Genomic DNA, 23,168 nt, shown 5'->3' on the forward strand with positions numbered 1-23,168 from the left:
AAAAAAAAAAAAAAAAAAAAAAAAAAAAAAAAAAAAAATCCAAAGGAAGGGAAGAAGATGGCCCCACTGTGAAACTGAAAAGCACTCCTGGCTGAAGCACACATATATGCACGAGTGAGTAAAGAAACGGTAAACTCACATAAGAAGAACAAGATGATAAAGGAACTTGAAAGCTATGTTAAAGACTGTAGCTTTTAATTCTTAAGATAATGAGAAGTCACTGAAGAAATTCAAAGATGTTTAGTACTGAGCAGATTTGTAGCTCACAAAGGTGAACATAGTAGTTTTGTGGAAAATGAAATGGAGGGAGGCAAGTGAGCGTATACGGTGACCATTATGGAGGCTGGACTAAGATCTGGGCCTGGACTCAGATCTGGGCCTGGACTCAAGAAGTGGTGGGCTGGGAAGTCAGAAGTAGGTGGATTCAGAGGGGCACTAGACTAGACATGTTGGTCAGTTAGATCTAACTTGTAAAGAAAGAAACTGTAAAACACAAGTACCATGAAGAAGAGAAGATGTCAGTGAAATAGGTATTGGGGTTTTTATGTTTGCTAGCCAGAGGAACCAATGTTACTACTGTCTCAAGAGGATTTAAGATGCCATACTCTAAAGAAAAAAAAGAGAAACAGCTGAAGGAAATAACAAGAAAAAGAGAAGGAAAAAGGCACCAAGCAAAAAGCTGAAGTGGGAATGAGAATAGGAGCAGCTGCCCCACGCAGCAAGAAGGGGCTGCAAGGCTGCACAAACACAATGTCTCGAGCCTCAAGCCAGGCCAACAAATGTTAGAGTCTCACTCCTGAGGCCCAGCATGCAGCTTTATGCATCTCAAGCTCCACTGCATCACCAACAGAGTGATCAAGTCCACAAGCAGCTCAGGGCAAAAGGGGATAGGAACATTTATTTGCATCCAGTGGCAATTTAGGCCACAACATATAGTCACTTAATGTTTAAGCCACCATTTGTTCACATAAATCTTTAGTAGAGGCTACCTATATAACAGACCAACTGTATACTGCATAAGATTTTTTGAGTATTTATAAGAGTGTTTGAGGCAAAAGTAAGACTTTTCTCATATATGTATAATGGAAAAGAAAACCTAACTATAATACTCACTGTGGCTGAATGGACATTGTTCTCAATGATTTACAAACTAATTCATTTAGTTGTTACAACAGACCTATGTGATATAGACACTATCATCACTATCTTACAAATGGGTAAACTAAGGCACAAATCATGTTTTTGAGCATTCTGCTATAGTTCCCATCTGCAGTATACTATGTAAACCTAAGTGAAAACTGAAGGTTCGTGGGTTCGAGTCCCGTGTCGGGCTCTGTGCTGACAGCCAGCTCAGAGCCTGGAGTGTGTCCTCAGATTCTGTGTCTCCCTCTCTCTCTCTGACCTTCCCCTGCTCACGCTGTCTCTGTCTCTCTCTAAAATAAATAATAAAACACTAAAAAAAAAAAATTAAAAAAATATATATACACTAACTCTCTCGTGGTACTGACATAGCCTTAAGTGAAACTCTTAGAAGAAAGAAAGAATAAATCTTTAGGACTATGGATTAAGCAAAAGTTTGAGATATGACACCAACAGCACAAGCAATAAAAGAGAGACATACAGTGGACTTGAACAAAATCAAAAATTTTTATGCTTCAAGGGTCAACATCAAGAAAGTGAAGACCATCTACTGAATGGTAGAAGAAATTTACAAGCCATCTACCTGGGGATGTAAGACAAATACCCGGAACACATAAAGAACTCTTACAACTCAATAATAAGACAACTCAGTTTTTAAAACAGGCCAAGGATCTGAAACACATTTCTCTAAAAAATATATACGAATGGCCAATGAACACATAAAAAGATGCTCAACATCATCAGCCACACAAGGATGACTATAATAAAAAAGACAATAACAAGTGTTGGTAAGGATGTAGAGAATCAGAAAATCTCATACTCCTGGTGGAAATGCAAACTAGTGCAGTTGCTGTGGCAAACAGTCTGGAAGTTTTCCTCCACAGGACCCAGGAAATCCACTCTTAGATATCTAAATCCAAGAGAAATGAAAATATATGTTCACAACAAAAACTACACTACTGTTCATAGCAGCATTATTTATAACAGTCAAAAAGTGGGAATAACTGAAAGAGACATCAAATGATGGATAAATAAAATGTGGTATATCCATACAATGGAATATTATTTATTCATAAAAACCAATGAAGTACTTCTAGATGCTGCAACATGGATGAACTTTGAGAACACTGGCTAAGTGAAGACACAAAAGGCCACATATTATATGATTCCATTCATATGAAATGTCCAGAACTGGCAACTGTATAGAGACAGAAAGTAAACTGTTTAGGACTTAGGGAAAGGTGGGGGCTGGGGGGGGGTTAAAGCAAAAGAGTAATTAATTACTAAGAGCTATGGGGTTTTTGGGGTGAAAAAAATGTTCTAAAATTACATGTGGTGATGCTGTACAACTCTGTGAATATACTAAAAGCCACTGAACTGCACACTTTGTATGGCTAAATTCTGTAACATGTTAATTATATCTCAATATAACTGTTACAAGAAATATACAAACTCATATATGCTTCAAAGTAAAAATGTTTTTTCCTTCATTACATAATAAATTCAAGTAAGAAGGGACCTAAATGTCTGATTGTAAAAAATAATGCTAAGGAAACGGGCAATACCTATAGCATGAGCTCAATTTATATCAAATGGAAGATTATGCAAAATAATATCACCTGTTCCTCAGGAAATCTATTCGGACAGTGTCAAGAACTGCACTGGAAAGAACCCTTCCCTCTGGCAGGAGGATGCAGCTGAGGAGGGCTTTAAGTGTGTTGGAAAGCGTGACATACTAAGTTGGATATATGGGCATTCAGTCATAATTCTGTGCGCCCCATCCATGCAATAACATCCATGCTTAAAAAATTAAAATTCACAACCGTTAACAGCATTAAAGCTGAATAAACTGTGACTAAATATGACATGTAATATTTTGAATGGTGACAATAAAAATCAAGCTATCAGCAAAAATTTACTAATTTTTAGGTAGCCAACACAGGCTAGGAAAAGGCTACCTTTTGCCTTTGATTCATTGTAATTTTTTTAATGTTTTTATTTTTGAGAGAGAGGAAGAGACCACAAGTGGGGGAGGGGCAGAGACACACAGAATCTGAAGCAGGTTCCAGGCTCTGAGCTGTCAGCACAGAGGCCGAAGTGGGGCTCGAACCCACGAACTTTGTATGAGATCATGACCTGAGCCAAGGTCAGACTAAGCCACACAGGCGCCCCTGACTGATTCATCTATTTAGACAGCCATTTTTTTCTAAAGCTAATCATCAGATTTTCCCTCTAAGAAGCTAAGTTTCAGGACGACCTCTTGAGTTGGTCTCAAAATATGACTTGAAATTCAAAGCGTATTATTATGGTAAACATTGTGCAAAAGAACGCAATGGTCATCTAGGAGAGATTAGAATATGTTTAGCAAGGCTTAAGACAGAGAAATTTTATTAGAGAAAGATTTCTACCATAATACATTTGTGCACAAAGTGTAAATCTGCAACCGTCTCAGAACACCGCGGTCTAGTCCATCATCCACTCACCACATCAGCACATTAATGCCTTGGCTTTGCTCTACTCTTCACTGAATAAAGTAATCAGATAAACACCAAATAATAACTTATGTTACGATGGCTTCAAGTGTCACAATTATATTCTCTTTCATTTGGTATCTGTATAGTTCTTATCAGATTTGATATGATTTTTACAAAAGCACAGGCAAAAACAACTTTAAGAAGGTTTAGCTTTCTACACACATCATTTGAGATTTCTGGATGTGCATATTTTGTAAAAGAAATAAAAATTCTTAGTCATATTAATATTGAATTTTAAAATCCTAATTCATTAATCAATAGTAATACTTACCCTAAAATCATTCTTAAACTTCTTTAAGTCATCAATCTGTTTTCTATGTTCAGAAACAATTGGTGATATACCTGTAAAATGAGAAATAGTTCAATATAAATTTACTGCAAATCTTTAACTTAAAATCCTTTTATTTTTTTATTTTTTATTTTTTTTTTACAAATAGTTTATTGTCAAATTAGTTTCTACATAACACTCAGTGCTCATCCCCAAAGTGCCCTCCTCCATGCCCATCCCCCCCTCCCCCCCACACCCATCAGTCCTCAGTTTTTGTCAGCATTCAAGAGTCTCTCATGGTTTGCCTCTCTCCCTTTCCCCCACCATTTCCGCCCTTCTTCTCCCCCTTGTTCCTCCGTCAAGTTCCTCCTAATCCTCCTATACGTGCAAACATATGATATTTGTCCTTCTCTGCCTGACTTATTTCGCTCAGCATAACACCCTCAAGGTCCATCCATGTTGCTACACATGGCCAGATGTCATTGTTTCTCATTGCCATGTAGTATTCCATGGTATAGATAAACCACATCTTCTTGATCCATTCATCTGTTGATGGACACTTAGGCTCTTTCCATGTTTTAGCTATTGTGGAGAGTGCTGCTATGAACATTGGGGTACATGTGCTCCTAACTTAAAATCCTTTTAGAAGGAGATATTAGAAATGAAAATAAGTTATTTTATTCAATATATTAATCACAGATTTTGACATCTGTCAATTTATGCATTTAAATATGCACAATACTAAGAAAAAGAGTTGGACAAAAACAATCTGTATTGGGCATGAGATCAGACATATCCTTCCTATTTCCAAGTATACTGAAAGATTTTTTAAAGCTCTAACCTTTATTTTCAGTCTTCGAGAAGCTAGGTGATGTTTCATTGGGCTTCATATTTTCTTTATGTCCTGCAGGAGAGTTCTGCCTCTGATCTTGAAGCCTGGAATCCTTAGCTAAACAACAACAACAACACAAAAAACCATTAAAAGATAATAATAAAGTGGGAAAACAGTCAACAATTTTTATTTCCTAGTTTTTGGGAAAAAATATTTCCATTTAACCAGAAGCTTTTCTTCTTTGCAGACCTATGAAACACCAGTAAGTTTATTTATATTAATATTTACTACCGAAGAATGTTAGCCCTCTTAACATTCAAGAATAACATTTCTGAAATTAATAGTAACTATTAACTTAAACAACTAACTTCATTTATGTAAAATTTTAAATGTATACTCAAATATATACCTATGAATGAACATAACATTTTTTCATATAAATAACATTAAACTCTAACACTGAACTTCACAAATGACGTTTTGGAGCTGGAAACCCTTTCTTACATACCCTCAATAGATGGGGTAACAGCTCTGTTGGACGCAGGACTGGCAGGCGTAGGAGATGCAGCTGGAACAGGCATAGCAACAGCTTCAGCTGGAATAATACCAGCTTGGGGAGAAGCAAGAACTGGCCCAGTAGAAGTATTCCCAATACTGTTCTGTCTGGGAGACCTCGGTCTGTGAGTTTTAGGGGATAATCTTGGAACTAGAAGAAAAAGAGAAGTTATCCATTAAATTCTGAGCTCAAATGTCACTTCCTCAAAGAGACTTCTTTGAAAATATAGGTAAAAGAGTCCTAATTTGACCACCACCCCAATTACTCTTTATCTCATCACTCTGTTTTCTTTTCAGAAGTCTTAGGGAAGAGTGGTGGTGACTGAGAACACAAGTATCTGAAGAATGACAACAATTTTTTTTTTTTTAATGTTTTATTTATTTCTAGGAGAGAGAGACAGCGTGAGCAGGGGAGGGTCAGAGAGAGAGGGAGTCACAGACTGAAACAGGCTCCAGGCTCTGAGCTGGCAGTCAGCACAGAGCCCGACGCAGGGCTCGAACCCACGAACCGCGAGATCATGACCTAAGCGAAAGTCGGACGCTTAACCGACTAAGCCACCCAGGCGCCCCAAGAATGACAACAATTATTATACCTAAGCGCAACTGCAGTTTTTCCCTGTAACTAAATATATTAATTCTAAAAGAAAGTACTTTAAAAATTTTGTTTTTTTTTTTTAATTTTGAGAGAGAGAGAGAGAGAGCGCGTTGAGTGTGAGCAGGAGAGAGACAGAAAGAGAGGGAGACACAGAACCCGAAGACAGGCTCCAGGCTCTAAGCTAGCTATGAGCACAGAGCTCGACACGGGGCTCAAACCCACAAACGGCAAGATCACGACCTGAGCCGAAGCCAGACACTTAATCGACTGAGCCACCCAGGCGCCCCTAAAAGGAAGTAGTACTTTAAATCAAGTTAGATCATGGAATTCTAAGACAACATAGACACTACTTTTTAAGATGAAGTGAGAGGTTTCTTTGATAATGGGGTAGAGGGTCCCAAAGAAATGGGCTTATGTGTTCCTCCTTCAAATAATAAACTCAAACCCCTTTTGGAGGCTTGCAGCCAATCCTGCATGTTCTTTCTTGCCACCTCAAGAGCCACTTTGTAATAACTAAGAAAATCAGGGAACCAATTTAGCCAAAAGAGGAAGATAATTCATGCTGGGATTCATATTCCACATGAGCTCAAGTAAGCATCTAATAGGCTTCCTGTTCCATTATAAACCTATTTGTAGAACTCAGATTCAAAGATTTAGAGAAAATGGTTCAATTTGCTTCATTTTAGCTGTACTTTGCATTTTTAAGTCACAATATCATGGAAGGAAAACTTCAACAACTGTCAATTTTCTGATAAGTATAAAAAAAAAACATGTAACACCATTCTGCGTATAAATCTAACAACAATTTTTATTTCACTTCTATAATTATGTTGTTACTCTCAAAATTCATTTCCAGATTCTCTGAGTAATGGCAAATAATTAATGGCAACTGAAGAAAAAGATTTTTAGAAAGTCTATTCTCTTGTTAAATTTCCTTCTAATAACTAATATCTAATTTCTAATTTCTACTAAGTATCTAATTTCTTATATGTAAGATCTAATTTCTTTTGGTCTTCTTTGAAGACTAAAGAAGAAAACAGAAAGTACAAGAGAATTTACAATATAATTACACATACATGATTCTAAACAATGTATATCAAATAAAGCATTTAGCAGAGTTTGGGGATATTTCTGTTAAGTTTAAACATTTTTTTTCTTGGGGGCACCTGGGTAGCTCAGTCAGTTAAGCGTCTGACTCTTGGTTTTGGCTCAGGTCATGATTTCACAGTTTCATGAGTTCAATCCCCACGTTGTGCTCTACGCTGGTGTCACAGAGCCTGCTTGGGATTCTCTCTGCCCCTCCTCCACTCGCGTGGTCTCTCTCTCTCTCTCCTTCAAAATAGATAAACTTAAAAAAAATTTTTTTAATGAAAAAATAAAGATCTTTTTTCTTTTAAAGATTCTTTGTGCTGATTAAGATAGATTATGATCAAAAAACCCTCTATCACTGCATGCTCCAACTTCCACAGTTATGGAAGTAAACGTTAAATTAATTGTAAATTCTTGTCAAAGTTTATTTTTTATACTTTTATCTGTCAGCACATTCCTCAGGCTAATCACAGATAAAACTTTGGACCCCTCATATATGTTTGATATTCTTCATACGAGAAATACAGGAACTAGCACCACGTATACATGCTACATAAACACACAGCAGGCACTGGTTGGCTCAGCCAGTTAAGTGCCAACTTTGGCTCAGGTCATGATCTTGTGGTTCGTGGGTTCGAGCACGGCATCCGGCTCTGTGCTGACATCATGGAGCCTGGAGACTGCTTTGGATTCTGTGTCTCCCTCTCTCTCTCTGCCTCTTCTCCCACTCGCATGCTCTGTCTCTCTCTCTCAAAAATAAACAAATATTAAGGGAAAAAAATTTTTAACTTTAGAAACACAGAGCATTTTGAGCCCAAAATAAATGTTTGTGGAATAAAAGAATCTGTGGACAAAATTGCTAAGAAGATAGGAAATATGGTCCCTCCAAACAGTGTTAACATACTGTATTTGCTTTATATTTGAGTAGTACTTTATAAAACTATGAAGTATATTCATACTTAGAAATCTCATATGAATCTTATCATAAAGTAGTACAGGTAAAAATTACTCTAATCCAGTGAGAAAACTGAAACTCAGAATGATCACATGGTTTGCTCTAGTGAGTGGTGGATCCAAGAATAAAAATATAGGTTTCCCAAATCCTGACTGCTCCACTACTTTTAATATGTACACTTCTACTTCCTCAGAGTTTGAGGTCAGCCTCTTTTACATGCAGAATTACAAAATGCACACTGTCATTATGCTCCAAGCCAAGTGTCACCTACCCCCACTGACCACGGATGACCACGTGCCCCCCGCAGGACTGGTCCTTGCTGCTGGAGGAGCAGCTGCTTCACTTGGTGGGGGATGGGATACAAATTCTAGGCCGCTGGAAATGGAACCCCTCCCAGCAGAAACTCTGTGATTTCGAGGGTGTCGCTGGGCCTTTGGGGACATCCTAGGAGGCCCTAAGAAAGGAACAGTGAAAACATCACATAAATGCTACAATGTCCACCAGTACAACTTTTCTGCTAAACACATATACCCCATTCACTCACTCACTCACTCTCTCTCTCACACACACACACATACACACACACACACACACACACACACATACACACCTCTCTCTACCTTTTCCTTGGTTATAAAAGAATGAACAAAAAAATGTATTTTGGGCCATATTCTCTCAGAATTATTTTATGGAATGCCATAGGTTCTATGAATAAATTTTATATTATTTCCCTCTATTTTTAAAGAAAAGGAGGGATGAAGTTGGCATAAGAAATCAAAGATATGTCATACACTTCAAAGATTTTTGGTAATTTGCTTAATCTATATCCATTACTTGTAGGCATATAAAAATAAAATGTTAATAGAAATTATGGTTACATAAGTTTTATTTTACCATACACTTTTAGTTTTCTCTCAAATTTTCTATTTTACTTCTAAAATTAGGAAAAAAATAATTTTAGACAAAGGACTATTAATCCCTATATACTTTTATACTATGGAAACATATCTACACACCTTTCTTAAGTTTCTATAAAACCTTAGCTTATCTACGGCTTCTGCCATGGTAAGAGATTTTACAACCTATGCCTTAAAGCAGTCTTTACCTGTAAGTAGTTTCTTAGACTTAACCAGGCAATGAGCTGAAAATACTACTACTATTTCTAAAAAGTCTACTCTGTATTTGAACAAAACAATCAGGTGAAAACAGTAGACAGACTTGCTCTCAGTAGAGATGCCAGACAGTGCTAACACTCAGTAAAACTCATTGTTAATGTCAAAGCCAAGGGCCCCCACCACCCTCACACCTTGCTGTCCAACTCTTTAGAATGTAAAATAAATTGTGTCCTCAGTAGGAATTTACCCATGGACACAATGTTAAAGTTATCTATTATGGTTTTCAACTGGAGAAAACTGGGTTGTTATAAAAAAAAAAATGAAGAATTAGGTAACTGTATCTCTATACATATATTTTATACCTATTTAGAGAAAATGACCAAGAAGGTTGGTTGGTTGGTATAGCTCAGTGAAATCAAACTCTAACTTGGAAAAAAATCCATTCTTTTTGATAACATGTAAAATACAGAAACAAAACGTGCTCTCTTAAATACCTAAAACCATTGTATTTACTATTTAGTAGTTTTACTTTTGACGTTCACACTTTAAAAATGCTTCAGTGTCATCTAACTACATGACTGGAAAACAGTTTAATTCAAACTAGTTAAAAAGAAAAACTGGATAATGTAGCAGCTCTGAATATGCAGAAGGTGTACTTATGCCTGAATAGTTAATCCACAAGCAGTCCTTAACACTTACTATGGTGAAGATGTACATACTCACTAATGAGTCCTGTTTTTACTCAAACAATGCACCCCAACAAATACTTCAACAGAATTTAACTTCTTGTTTAGTGGCCACCATTATAGGCACTTTTGTGCAAGGAAGTCACCTTGAAAAACCAGTGCAACATCAGTCACCATCAAAAATCAGTGCTGTTCAAGGTTAGCCACTTTAGTCAAGATCACAAGACCTCTGTCTTGCCTAGATGACAACAATTTATTAAAAAGGAGCCAACATACTTTTTTCCAGGGAAGTACTGCCAGAAAACTGTATTAGTCTCAACATAAGCTGTATCAAATGTGATTTTAATGAACTAAGCAGATTAAAATTTTAACACAAATACTCTTAAATAAACATCAAAAGGACTTATTCAGAAAACAGGTTTTTAACATACGCACTGCATTTATATGTAAATGTGACCTTCCTACAATACCTCCAAGCATTTGATACGTTACAACATTGGATACATAGCATCAAACACTGCCTGAGAACTACAAGGGTTTTTTTTGTTTTGGGGTTTTTATTGACAAGGGCAAATGGTGTTATTAATAACTTTATCTTAGATCAAGGACTTCTTCCAGATTAGACTTTTACTAGAAAATATTAGAAAGCTAATTTTCTTAAATCTCCCAAATAGAAGACCCATCTCCATATTATAATCTAAGAGTCGATACACACAAAGGCAGCTACGTACACTGTCCCTCTCAAAAAGGATCCCTAAACCACCATTCTTGCCGACGGCCAACAGGTAGGTATACTAATACCTTGGCCAAGGAGCTGTAAAATAATAGGTTCTTTTTATTATTTTATCTTTTATGATAGCTTCTACAGTGAGGCAAAGATTGGGTGAAGAAAGTTCATTGTTTATCATTAGCCACTGTTTGTATTGTATACTGAGAGGCACAGAAACCTGGAGTAGACCTTCTGGGGCTGTAAAAGAGCATCATTATCAGGCAGAGATAAACCCTCATTCTTAAAATCCAGGATAATTCATAGCTTCACACAGCACTGATCAAATTTCTAATGAACAAAAGGTTAATAGAAATAGTTTTAATAAACTAAAGTTAAAACACGGAAATTATAGGTTATTAAATAATGAAGAGGAAACTATTTTGTAATTATAAACTCACATAGGAGTTAAACAAAGACAAACAAAAACATGAACAAATTGTGGTATTGTACCTTCTGAAGACATGCGTTTAGGCATAGTAGAGACAGGAGCTGGAGAACCATGAGCAGAGGGGTGAGACGGGGGTCTGGATGGCCGCGAGGGGGGCCTGGAGGGCGGCCGTGTAGGGGTGGCTGCCCGAGGTGGAAGAGAGTTGGGACCTGACTGGTAGCGAGAAGGTGGGCGAGAGGAAGGAGATGGGCAAGGCGATGGCCAGGGAACACCTGACAGAACAAATGATATGAAGGAAAGTATAAAAACTAAAGAAAAAAATGAGGGAAAAAAGTAAACAGAAAAAAAGTAAAATGACAAAAATGATTTCTTGTACATTTTAACCCTTTGAGGACAGTCATTTGATTTGTGATAAGTTTTAGCATAACTTAACTGACATAAATCCACATTTTACTTTAACCTCCTTAAAATCAAGTCTCTTTAAATGAACACACGTTCCCAAAGGGTTAATTAGGATCTACACATACTATTGAAGAAGACAGTTAAGACTTTCTGCCTATTAATCCTGGTTCTATAACTGTTTTTCAGTAATCAATTATTAAAAGGAATATAACAAACTAGATAATTTCACACAATCACAAAACTCAGGAATAAGATTATTTACTATATTAGTTTTAGCTTTTGAAACATGAAAATAAGCAGTAGCTATTATATCCCATTAAAAATGCTGGTTTTCTTTTTTAATAACCATCTGTCATTTTCATCTGGTTTATATTTGAAGATTCGGTTTAAAATCTCATGAAGCAAGTCCACATAAGTAGAAATAAAACATTACTTTTATTTTTTTGAGTCACAGGAGTGACAAAGGTTAATATTCACTGCCTTTTCAAGAAAACATTTTAATCTTAACACACTAGAAAAAGAGGGGGGACCTGCTAAATAATTTATGCAGTAAACACTTGTTTAAGAGACTGCTTAATAAACAATGCAACTACAGAGCAGTCATCACCAAATAAAGGGACACTGATGGATAGGCACAGGTCAAGATACAGCTAATGTGTAACATTACATAGCACATAGCACTTACCTTAATATTAGGAAACAGTCCAGGTCTCCTCTCCATAGGGTTCCACACACTTGAGTATCATACCATTTCCTAGCCCCTTTCAGGTTTTTTACTTGAAAATTCTGTTCATAAACAACTCAAATTCTTTGCTCAGTGAGCAAAGAAATTTTACCCCCAATACTAAGTACAGAAAATACTCAAGAGTGTTTATGTGGAGAGGAATTCTGGAGAAAGACTCAAGAGAAACAACTGAAATTGGAAACTCAGTGTTCTCTACTTTCGTTTTTAAGCTTTCAAACTTGAATATCTTAAACTGAATGTCTACTTTGTTCCCTGGGTTAGTAAAGTAGTACTGCTATTTTTCCATGTGGTCTAAGGCACTGCTGTCTAGTATCCCAGACTCACGTGGAAGATCCACAACCTAGAAGCTATATTCAACCTTTGATTTAGAGGTAGAGCAGAAGAATATCTGCCTGCTAAAGATGCAAGTCTCCTTCACTTTACTTATGCTAAACCACAACATCCATCATTAAACTAAGAGTTGTTTTTATTGTTTATTTAAGCACACTTCTTTCTTCACCTTCTTCGCATGACTCTTGGTCATGTCTTGTACAGCAAGTTACCTCAAATCCTTTCTTGGAGTAAGCAGAAATGTATAAACAGTTAATGAAAATGAATCTACATTAACCACTGAATGTTTCACACGGATTAGGATTTTCCATATAAACTATGTCAATATCATTTTATCATCCAGTTTTTTAAAAACTGAGAGCCTACCCAAAGTTTCCAATTTCTTTATATGTGGAGTGTTTTTTGGCCAACTGAGTATCTTTGGTTAAATTTAGCACTTTATTGTAACATGTGAGAATCTCATCATACTAAGTACAGTATATGCCAAAGACTTATAAATTTTACTAGTTTGATATCCACAAAAGCAAGTTTTAAATAGTTTTGAAGTAAAAACTACTCCACAGAAATCACTGAAGGTGTGCATGCTCTTACCAATTACGTTAAACTTAAATACTCAGAAAACTATATATATGATCGATGACATTGACAAATCTGGTCAAAATACTTGCCTCCATTAACTACTCTTTGGTCTGAACCAGAATTCGGGTTGAAATCTGAAGTGTGAGAAGTGGATCTTGACGGCATGGAGCCTGATCCAGGCTGGCCCATACGCGGTGAATTCTGTCTCCCACTTCCCCAGGATATGACTTCTCTATTTCTTTGTCCAGGAGGAATATATTTATTTTCCCTGAAAATGAGAGATCCTCTAAATCATTTTATCCTAATAGATATCAGGCCAATGAAACAAACTGAAAAGTAATTTAGGCAGAAGTGAATACTTGTTATAATACTAAACCGAACTGTCTCACTCCCAAACACCCCTATTCTTCCATGTTACTCTCAGGTCTAGCTTCTGGCCTTTTCTTTCTCTCAGATTCTCCTAATAAGCAAGTGTACTCATTCTCATCCTACTTGCCTAGATGGCTGATTCTATCAAATGTGGTCAGTCTTCGTGAAACTTTCTTTGTCCTTGCTTTCTCTATTTTGTTTTCTCTTGGTCTGTGGCTAGTCATTGGATTTTCATTCAATATCAGCATTACTGACAAATCCTAAATCCACCCTGCCAGTCCCAAAGTCTCAATATCTCCCACTGAACAACACTTTAATTCAAATCTTCAGACTCTAAGCTGCGTATTCGAGAATTTGATCTTATGCTACCGGTTGTTCTCGACACATGTTTACGAATAAATCTATCGAAGACCTGTGAGCCCCTCAAATGCAATAAATGGAACAAATGGGCTCACTTTATCTCCCCTCAAAGTTGCTCTGTTTTACCAGTACAAACATCAATCAACTTAGTTATCAAATAAACCTTAAGGTCACCACTGGTTTTTCTAACCTTCCTATCACCAGTCCTGGCCTAGGTGGTTACCAAGTTCTCACACTTGAACAGTTTCAATATACTAACTGGTCTCCCTGTTTCGGCCAATTCTCAAATGTCCCAGACCTCATTCATACCATCCCCTGCCTACAGGGTGCTCTTTAACATGACACAAAGTCCTTCACTACCTCAGTTCCTATCACCAGCCACCAATGCACCCCCAACAGCACCTAGCACCTTGTATTCCAGACATACGAAATAACCAGCCTCATCCTCAGCTGGCCAGGCTCTTTCACATGTCTTTTCACCATGCAAGGAATGCCTCTCTCATACTTCTCTCTGGGCAGTAGACAGATCTACTATCCTATCACAAAACATCACCTCCTCTGTGACGCTTTCTCTGACCCCACAGTTACATGCTAGGTCATCCTCACCCTGGACATTCTTACTACTTTGAACACACCACTAATTAGCAAATCCTAGTGATATGTTCTGTGCACCCCCACCCCTATCTGATCACTATTATTTAAGTAGCTCTTCCACACCTTGGCTTGCTTATCACTATACTTCCAACACTTGACTTCATAGATCTTGATGCTCAAATAATTATTTTCCAAGATTATTTTAATCTTTCTCTAACAGAATCTTAAACCAATTCCACTTGCATTCTCTACCTAGGCTATATTAAAGGAAGATGAAATATAATAATAATAATACACCTTCTCACACAGACCTTGAGTTGTGTATCCAAAATACTGCATCATGATTTCCTTTAAATACCTAGTGTTTATGCTGTGGCCCTCACGTTCACTCGAATTTCTCTGAACTGCTGTGTATTTTTCTTCTTCACTCCTATCATCATTTTCCAGGGCCACTCGGGCTTTGTACTGGGCACTTGATTCAATTTCTTCCGCTAACTGGTTTGCCCTTGCTTCTCGTTTTAAAAATTCTTCTGAGTTATCCCTTTCTAAGGGTACCCTGAAACGTGAGGAAAAGAAAAAGCAAAGTGAATATTTTAAAGTCGCTGTTTATAGAACTGTTCCAAAAAACTATTAAGAAAGTTGAGAGTTTGAAATACAGATAAAACTATAAAAGAGTTACAGTGATCTACTTATTTATAAATCAAAATTAGAATTTTTTCAGTTTCACTTTTCCCTAGAGGAATGTAACATTTCCAAAACTGGTTAAATTGACTATTGCCCCATAACATCTACACTTGCAAACTCAGAGTTTTTACAACTTAAAAACAAAACCAAAATTTATCTAGGGCACAAAATTAGGTTATATGTAAACTAAATTTATTCCATTTTAATGAGAATTTATCAGCCTAGGTAATGACAGGATTAATTATTTCACATAACTGTTTAAACTATAATCCAACAGAAACGTTTATTCAACATCTTAACATAAGCTGATGAAAATCAAAGACAAATGCATTTAAAATAAAAGTCAATTTTCTAAACTTACGTATATGAAGATAAACTGCTATCATATGTAGACACTACACCATAATTTTCTTCATTATATCGAAACATATCATTAGGATCCCATCCATTAGACTAGAAGAAAATAAAAGTTCATTTTTCAAAATGACAAAGTATTTCTCTTAAGTAAAACATCCTACATTAACAATATCCATCATATATAACAGCAAAATCTAATTAAAAAATAGGCAAAAATTTCCTTTAAAAATGTTTAAAGAAAACGTTTTTCTTCTATATATCATGACCTACAAGTTGGCAAATGACTACATAAAACAATTATTTCAGAGATTATTCGAAGAAGTTTAAAACATTTCAAGTACTTCATAAAATGTGAGCATTCATGTCAGAGTTCTTTCCCTATTCCTTAACAGCCATCTTTCTATAGGGCATATACCTCAGACCTTCTTGAGTTGACTCATCATGAGATCCATGAGGGATAAGGATGCTTTCTGATAGCCAAAATTACTTCAAGAGTTTCGGGGGAAGAAAGGAATAAGCCAAAGCTTTCTCTTGCTATATCCCTATTTCAAGGTGTAAGCATGGTACTAGATCCTGGCTATCCTCCCCTTTCCCCCGGGTATGCTCAAAGAGAAGGCAGCATGAGAGAATAAACACACAATCACTGTACAAAGTCACAAGAGCTGGGTTTTAGAACTGGTCTCAACATGAACAGCTTCTGTGGGTCCTGAGCAAAGGGTTCAGCATACTAACCTGTAACCTCAATGGAGAGAACTCTACATTTCTATGAGGAAATTACCACTCTCAAAAGCTAGCCTACATTGTTTAATCTGTAAGAATCAACCAACTGGGGGCAGAGGCTGCAAGAATCTTCACTGGTGAATATTAATGCCTAGATACTGTCACTTGACTAACACTGCAACCCCTCCAGCTTTTAAAGTCTGAATGGTGGAAAGGGGCAAAATATAGCACATAATCCTCATCCATCTTAGAAAAGAGGACACAGCATCATCCTAGTACTGCTGATGGCAACTTTAATATTAAAGCTTGACTCTGAAGTCACCCATCAACCTAGGGTCCTTCTGTGCTACTCCAGATAAGACTATCCTATAATACCACCCCTTCAAAAACAATTGCTTGAGGCTAACACATGTGGGCAGGAGATCAGTTACCTACAGAGGCTTTAAAATTGCTTAAGGAGTATATGTTCCATATAAAAAATCTAAACCGTGGGGCGCCTGGGTGGCTTAGTCGGTTAAGCGTCCGACTTTCGCTTAGGTCATGATCTCGCGGTTCGTGGGTTCGAGCCCCGCGTCGGGCTCTGTGCTGACTGCCAGCTCAGAGCCTGGAGCCTGTTTCAGTCTGTGACTCCCTCTCTCTCTGACCCTCCCCTGCTCATGCTCTCTCTCTCTCTCCTAGAAATAAGTAAAACATTAAAAAAAAAAAAAATCTGAACCGTGCAGAAGGATATCCAGTAAAAAGTAAAAGTCTTCTGGGGCACTTAGGTGGCTCAGAAGGTTGAGTGTCCAACTCTTGATTTCAGCTCAAGTCATGATCCCACGGTTCATGAGCTCAAACCCTGTGTCAGGCTCTGTGCTTAAAACTCAAAAAAACTTAAATTTTAAGGGAAAAAAAGAGAAAGTCTTCTAATCCCAATGTCCATGGATAACTATGTGGACTATGTATCTTTTTTTTTTTTTTTTTTTATTTCTAGGAGAGAGAAAGAGAGAGAGAGAGAGAGAGAGACAGTGTGAGCAGAGGAGGGTCAGAGAGAGAGGGAGTCACAGACTCCGAAATAGGATCCAGGCTCTGAGCTGGCAGTCAGCACAGAGCCCAACGCGGGGCTCGAACCCACGAACCACGAGATCATGACCTAAGCGAAAGTGGGTCACTTAACCAACTAAGCCACCCAGGCGCCCCATGTGGACTATGTATCTTAACAGTGAGTACCTCTTCCTCAAACAAGAAGCCTTAGAGTCATCCTTTGACCTTACCTCTAGGTAAAGTCAACAATTAAGACACCCCTTTCTTAGGCTGCCTTCTTCTGTAAAGCATTCAAAGCAAAACACGCCAGCATTTCCAGTTTCCCATGCTTCCCAATTTAAATTTGCAAGTTGCGGGGCGCCTGGGTGCCTGAGTCAGTTAAGTGGCCGACTTCGGCTCAGGGCATAAACTCATGGTCCATGGGTTTGAGCCCCGCACCGGGTTCTGTGCTGACAGCTCAGAGCCTGGAGCCTGTTTCAGATTCTGTGTCTCCCTCTCTCCCTGCCCCTCTCCAGCTTGTGCTCTGTCTCTGTCTCAAAAATAAACAAACATTAAAAAAAATTTTTTTAAAGAAATAAATCTGTAAGCTGCTTGTTCCTTTTTACTTTAAAAACATAGAAATAATTCGTAAGTGTGGGAAGTGGCCTCTATTTAGACAATAAAACTGATGCTTTAAATACATCTGCTACAGTGATGACAATATACTTAAACTAAAACAAAATGACAGGAGGCCACACCACATCACATGACATGACCATAGTCTAATACTAAGCGAAAAGACTTTACTTACTACGTCATTTTCCAAAGCCTCCAATTCCTCACTGGTAGTGAGTTCACCTGCATCCCAGGGCTCCAGGTCCTTCTCTTTGTGTTCACCATTCACTTTAGCACTGATAGCAGAGTCAGTAAAAGCATCTGCAGAAGATGGACTTAGTTGAAAGATCATACAGCCAGACAATAGGTTACACTAACACACACAAATTATCAACAGAGGTATGTGAAAAATAATTATCATATAGAAAAAATAACAGTAATGGTATGCTTTCAGATCTATAATGCTTCTAATACTATAATCTTCAAAAAACTTTCAGTGAAGGTATGTTCTTCCCAAATAATTTTAAGCCACATGAAATGTTTTAATGTATTCACACAAGTCATTATATTAAAAATAATTACTGTACTTTGTGTTGCAGAAGTGATCCAAAAGATCTTTATCAATCCAACGTAAAACAGGATTTCTGCTTAATGGATCCATCAATTAGATACAATCTCAGAGAGACAGCCAGACATAAGGAGATACTTTAACTTCTGAATCCAAGTCTACACGCAGAGGTCAATATCCTAACGTACTCTTGCCATTAGTAACTGAAGCCAGTCTTAGTGACCAAACACTATGTAGAATCCATTTTTTCCTATAGCCACTCATTACAAAGTTCAGGCCCTACAGTGTCATCAGTCCGCAGAAGGTTCAGATGGCAGGCCTATCTACCTGGACTTCCCACCACCACTTTCTCACTTACTGTGTCCTCTTCTCCTCTGACTAACGTTACCAAGGAGCACTGGCTTGTGAGAGCATTACTATGCTCAGCTGACAGGAAATATGTAATAGCTGCTGTCCAGCAAAGAACATTTATCTCTAGTAGGTGCTAGGACCAGGTAAGTAAAAGTCTACTTGGGCAATAAGAGTACTTGAAAATGCTTTGAAGATATAGATTTGCATTTAAATGGCTGGGCCACAGGGTTATCACCTAGCACAGGGCTACAGAATCATACTTCCGCTAGAAGGACTAGCTCCCAATCACTATGCCCTCACCCTTACTATAAGCTGCCACCAACGAGTTGGAGAAAAGGAAGAATCAACAGCTCTGTCTCTGAATAGAGACAATTCCAGAGGGAATTTTATTTGGTATGACTTCTATAATGGTCATTGGCTCCCTAGTGGGCAAGGTGATTCCAAAGAAATTTGAGCCAGCAAATTTACACGTCACTACAAGCCTAGTGTCACTACTAGCTCTTACCTCCTCTCATCCCAAACTAGGGATGGATGGGTGTATGCGCATATGCACACCAGGAAATAAAAGTGTAACTGCACCTGTGAGCTTAGCTTCCAGCTCTGCAGCTCCCATTACTAGCAACTGTAAGAGCTAAAAGCATAACAAGGGGGATCCCAAGAACAGCAGGCCTCAGCTCAGAGTGGGACTGACCATCCACTGGTAGACGACTGCACCTTGGGAAAGCTAAGAGGTTCTAATAGATTAATGCTGTCTTCATAATTCCACCTTCAGATGGAAGACACTAATGGCCCTAAAATCTTGGCTTTACATGACATTCACCTGACACAAGCCATATTCTATATCACCTTACAGTTGTACGAATTCTTGGTAAAAGTTATTTTGCCATGTTGATTTTCAAGAATATGTAAAGCTTCAAGAGAACATCAATAATAACTTACATTAGGATGCTGAAATTTCCTATTTTCTCACAAAACTAGAACAGAAAACGAGAATACAGGAAAATTCCAAACCAGTCATGTATGTCCTCTTTTGCGATAAGCAATATGATTATTAATTTATGCTGCTGATCCTATTCATGTTTTAATTACACTAGTTTTTTTGAAAAGAATCCACTTCATTGCATAAAGCATTTCTTACATGGAAACCCAGAATTAAAGACGATACTCTTTTAACTCAAGAAATTAAAAGCTCAAAGCAGCAAGAGATATTTTTACAGAACCACATAAATGGACTTATTCTCACTGAGGTGCCTATGTGTGTTTGTCAAAGGGTTTAGGAAAGACAAGGACTGAGTCGAGGGGTCCTCAAATTGATAAATATACTTTTCTCAGTATTATCCTACACAAAACCAAAAAGGACCCCTGAATAGGAGCCAATGCAGAAACAAGCATCTAACATTTCATTGAACCAAGTTTTAATCTGCTGATCACAATTTAGGCTGTATTAAGAGTCCATTATTAAGTAACCCTTTTTTTTTTTCAATACTACATTATCATCTTAAATCTTCCGTTTACAATACCAATCTTGTAAAAGGAATTAGCTACTCACATGTGGTTATTTAGCACGATAGTGTTCAAGGCAGAAAAGGGGAAAAGACGTTGTTTCTCTCTTAATAATATTTATTGATTTTAAAACCTCCCCAAAAGAAAGTCTTTTTACTTATTTTTTGAAGTTTATTTATTTGAGAGAGAGTGAACCTATGAGCAGGGAAGGGGCAGGGAAGATCGAGAGAGAGCAAGAGCGAGAGAGAGAGAAAGAGAAAGAGATGGGGGGAGGGGTAATTCCAAGCAGACTCCCCAAGGTCAGGGCAGATCCTGACATGGGGCTCCATGAACCAGGAGAGCGTGACATAAGCCAAAATCAAGAGTCAGTCACTTAACCAACTAAAGCTGAGCTCTGTGTGGACAGCTCAGAGCCTAGAGCCTGCTTTAGATTCTATCTCCCTCTCCTTCTGCCCCTCCCCTACTCACACTCAGTGTCTCTCTCTCTCTCTCCCTCAAAATTAAAAAATATTTAAAAAAAAAAAAAAAAAAAAAACAGGCACCACAGAAAGTCCCTTTTTAAAGGTGAGTAAAGGGACACCTGGGTGGCTCAGTCGGTTAAGCGTCTGACTTCGGCTCAGGTCATGATCTCCTGGTTCGTGAGTTTGAGCCACACGTCAGGCTCTAGGCTGACAGCTCAGAGCCTGAAGCCTGCTTCGGATTCTGTCTCTCTCTCTTTCTCTCTCTCTCTCTGCCCTCCCCTGCTCATACTCTCTCAAAAATAAATAAATGTAAAAAAAAATTTTGTTTTAAATAAAGATGAGTAAAGACTTAGAAAAAGATGTAAAAAAGATGAACAGAAGTAGAAAGCACAAAAATGAAGCTATAATGTTAAAATATTGGGGAAAACCCTGGTCATAAATATGTATCTCAGGTCAACACTCTATTATCAGCTAGAAGGATGCAAGACCTAGATATTTCGTTCTCCACTGTGAACAATATCTAATACTGTAAATTCTGAAAATTCAATATTTGGATTTTTTGAGAGAGCACGGGCATGCATGCACAGCAGCTTGGAAAGAGAAAGAGGGAGAGGGAGAGATAGAATCTGAAGCAGACTCCACAACCAGAGCCGAGCTTGATGCAGGGCTCAATCTCATGACTCTGAGATCATGGCCTGAGCCAAAATCAGGAGTCAGACACTCTAACTGAGCCACTCAGGCTCCCGATGTTTGGATTTTTGAAAAACAACATTGGAATTAAATAGTACAATGCTGTAGCCAGGATTCTGCAAAGTTTGGAAAATTAATTTGCTATAATCTAATTGCAACTGTGGCAATTTGCATGCAAATTTTCCCAATGTCATGTAAGAGTATGTTAATATTCCATTATCCTCTATGGTAAGAAACAAAACCATTATAAAAGCAAGATGCAAGAATACAAAGAGGCTGTCAGAAAAATGTTACCTGTTTCTGAAGGAACTACAAGTATAGAAAGAAAAAAAAGAAAAATAATAAAAACTATCAGCTAAGATAATAAAGGTTTAAATTCTTCATGTGCTTCATTCCCTGCCTTATACACACTGTTTACCAAAATCTCTAGACTAGAGAGGAAAAGAGTACACAAGTATCTTCCTCCAACACACACACCTGCAAACCCGTCTATGTTATTACCCCCCAGTGATGGGCTCTCAAAACCTTCCCTTCGGATTCTAGACAGAAACCTAGTCACCGTGGGCCAGTGGTGCCACCTGGTGGTAATAAGAAGTGTTTTGGGGCACCTGGGTGGCTCAGTCTGACTCCTGGTTTCAGATCGGGTCATGATCTCACAGTTAGGACCCTGAGATTTCCTGAGTTTGAGTCCCACGGCTGGGTGCTGACGGCACAGAGCCTGCTTGGGATTCTCTCTCTCCTTCTCTTTCTGTCCCTCCCCTGCTCATGCTATTTCTCTCTCGAAAATAAAATTAAACTTTAAAAACTGGGAGGGAGGGAGGGAAGGTGGAAGGAAGGGAGGGGGGGAGGAGGGGGGGGGAGGGGAAGGGGGAGGGGGAGGGGAGGGGGAGGGGGGAGGTGTTTCAAATAAAGCATCACCTCGAATACCCCTTAGCTCCACACCCAGAAAACAGGATATAAGCTCTGCTCCTCAGTTATTCCTCTTTTACCTCCCAATTATGATTCTGAAAAATCAGTTGTCTGAGAATCTTTTAAAGGATCAGAATAGGGGCGCCTGGGTGGCTTAGTCGGTTAAGCGTCCGACTTTCGCTTAGGTCATGATCTCGCGGTTCGTGGGTTCGAGCCCCGCGTCGGGCTCTGTGCTGACTGCCAGCTCAGAGCCTGGAGCCTGTTCAGTCTGTGACTCCCTCTCTCTCTGACCCTCCCCTGCTTACGCTGTCTCTCTCTCTCTCTCCTAGAAATAAATAAAACATTAAAAAAAAAAATTAAAGGATCAGAATAGCAGTGAAATAAGTGAAATGCTAATGACACACTATGAGTTAATATAAATTTAAATTAAAACCACACAATGATATAAAACTAGATGAAATTTAAAAGTCAGTACCAGACTTAACACCAGTAATAAAGAGTCAAATGTGCTTCCAGAAAAGTCTTCGCCAAAACCCTAGGCTGCCCATTTCATCTCTCAACTATTCTGCTTTAACACACTGAAGTTCTAGATCAATTTTTTAAAATTGATTCCAAAGCTTATTGTTCTGTTTTGATCAATTAAGAATACTGTGACATTTTTTTGAGAACTTTAAAAAATATTTTCTCATCATATACCATCAGTTATATGTGGACCATTTTAAACAGAGTATCAAGTGCCAACCTAGAAACTAAGTGGCCATTTATTCATTCTTAACATTTACTGAGTACTACCTACAGTGTCTGGTCACTGAGTTTGGAGAGGCTAGGGCCTAAGACACAATCTCTGCCTTTTCCTGAAGGAGCTCTCAGGTGTAGGAGAGTAGTTACAGACATGAAGCAAATCTTTTTGAATCTAATATAAGAAATACTGAAACATAAGTTCTAGGAACAAAAGGCTATGGCTTTAAAAGTGACAGCTGATCTATGCCTTTAAAAACATAAG

The 23,168-nt window shown here is 38.0% G+C and overlaps 1 protein-coding gene across 7 annotated transcripts in view; it reads right to left on the minus strand.

Moving 5' to 3' along the window:
- The window catches only part of ATXN2 (ataxin 2), a 116,620-nt gene that overhangs the window by 32,059 nt on the left and 61,393 nt on the right, over positions 1-23,168 (minus strand). For 6 of the 7 annotated variants that reach the window (XM_039230851.1, XM_039230770.1, XM_039230982.1 and 3 more), the window contains exons 6-14: positions 17,880-18,004; positions 15,351-15,442; positions 14,664-14,861; positions 13,072-13,250; positions 10,989-11,198; positions 8,240-8,422; positions 5,283-5,480; positions 4,784-4,891; positions 3,946-4,016 (exon numbers count right to left, since the gene is read on the minus strand). In XM_039230851.1, coding sequence (XP_039086782.1) covers positions 3,946-4,016; positions 4,784-4,891; positions 5,283-5,480; positions 8,240-8,422; positions 10,989-11,198; positions 13,072-13,250; positions 14,664-14,861; positions 15,351-15,442; positions 17,880-18,004 — 1,364 coding nt within the window. The remainder of the gene's footprint in view (positions 1-3,945; positions 4,017-4,783; positions 4,892-5,282; positions 5,481-8,239; positions 8,423-10,988; positions 11,199-13,071; positions 13,251-14,663; positions 14,862-15,350; positions 15,443-17,879; positions 18,005-23,168) is intronic. The other variant, XM_039231220.1, reaches the window with a different exon arrangement.

Source organism: Hyaena hyaena, unplaced genomic scaffold (genome assembly GCF_003009895.1).
Source record: "Hyaena hyaena isolate Hyena2069 unplaced genomic scaffold, ASM300989v1 scaffold_0, whole genome shotgun sequence".
NCBI lineage: Eukaryota > Metazoa > Chordata > Mammalia > Carnivora > Hyaenidae > Hyaena > Hyaena hyaena.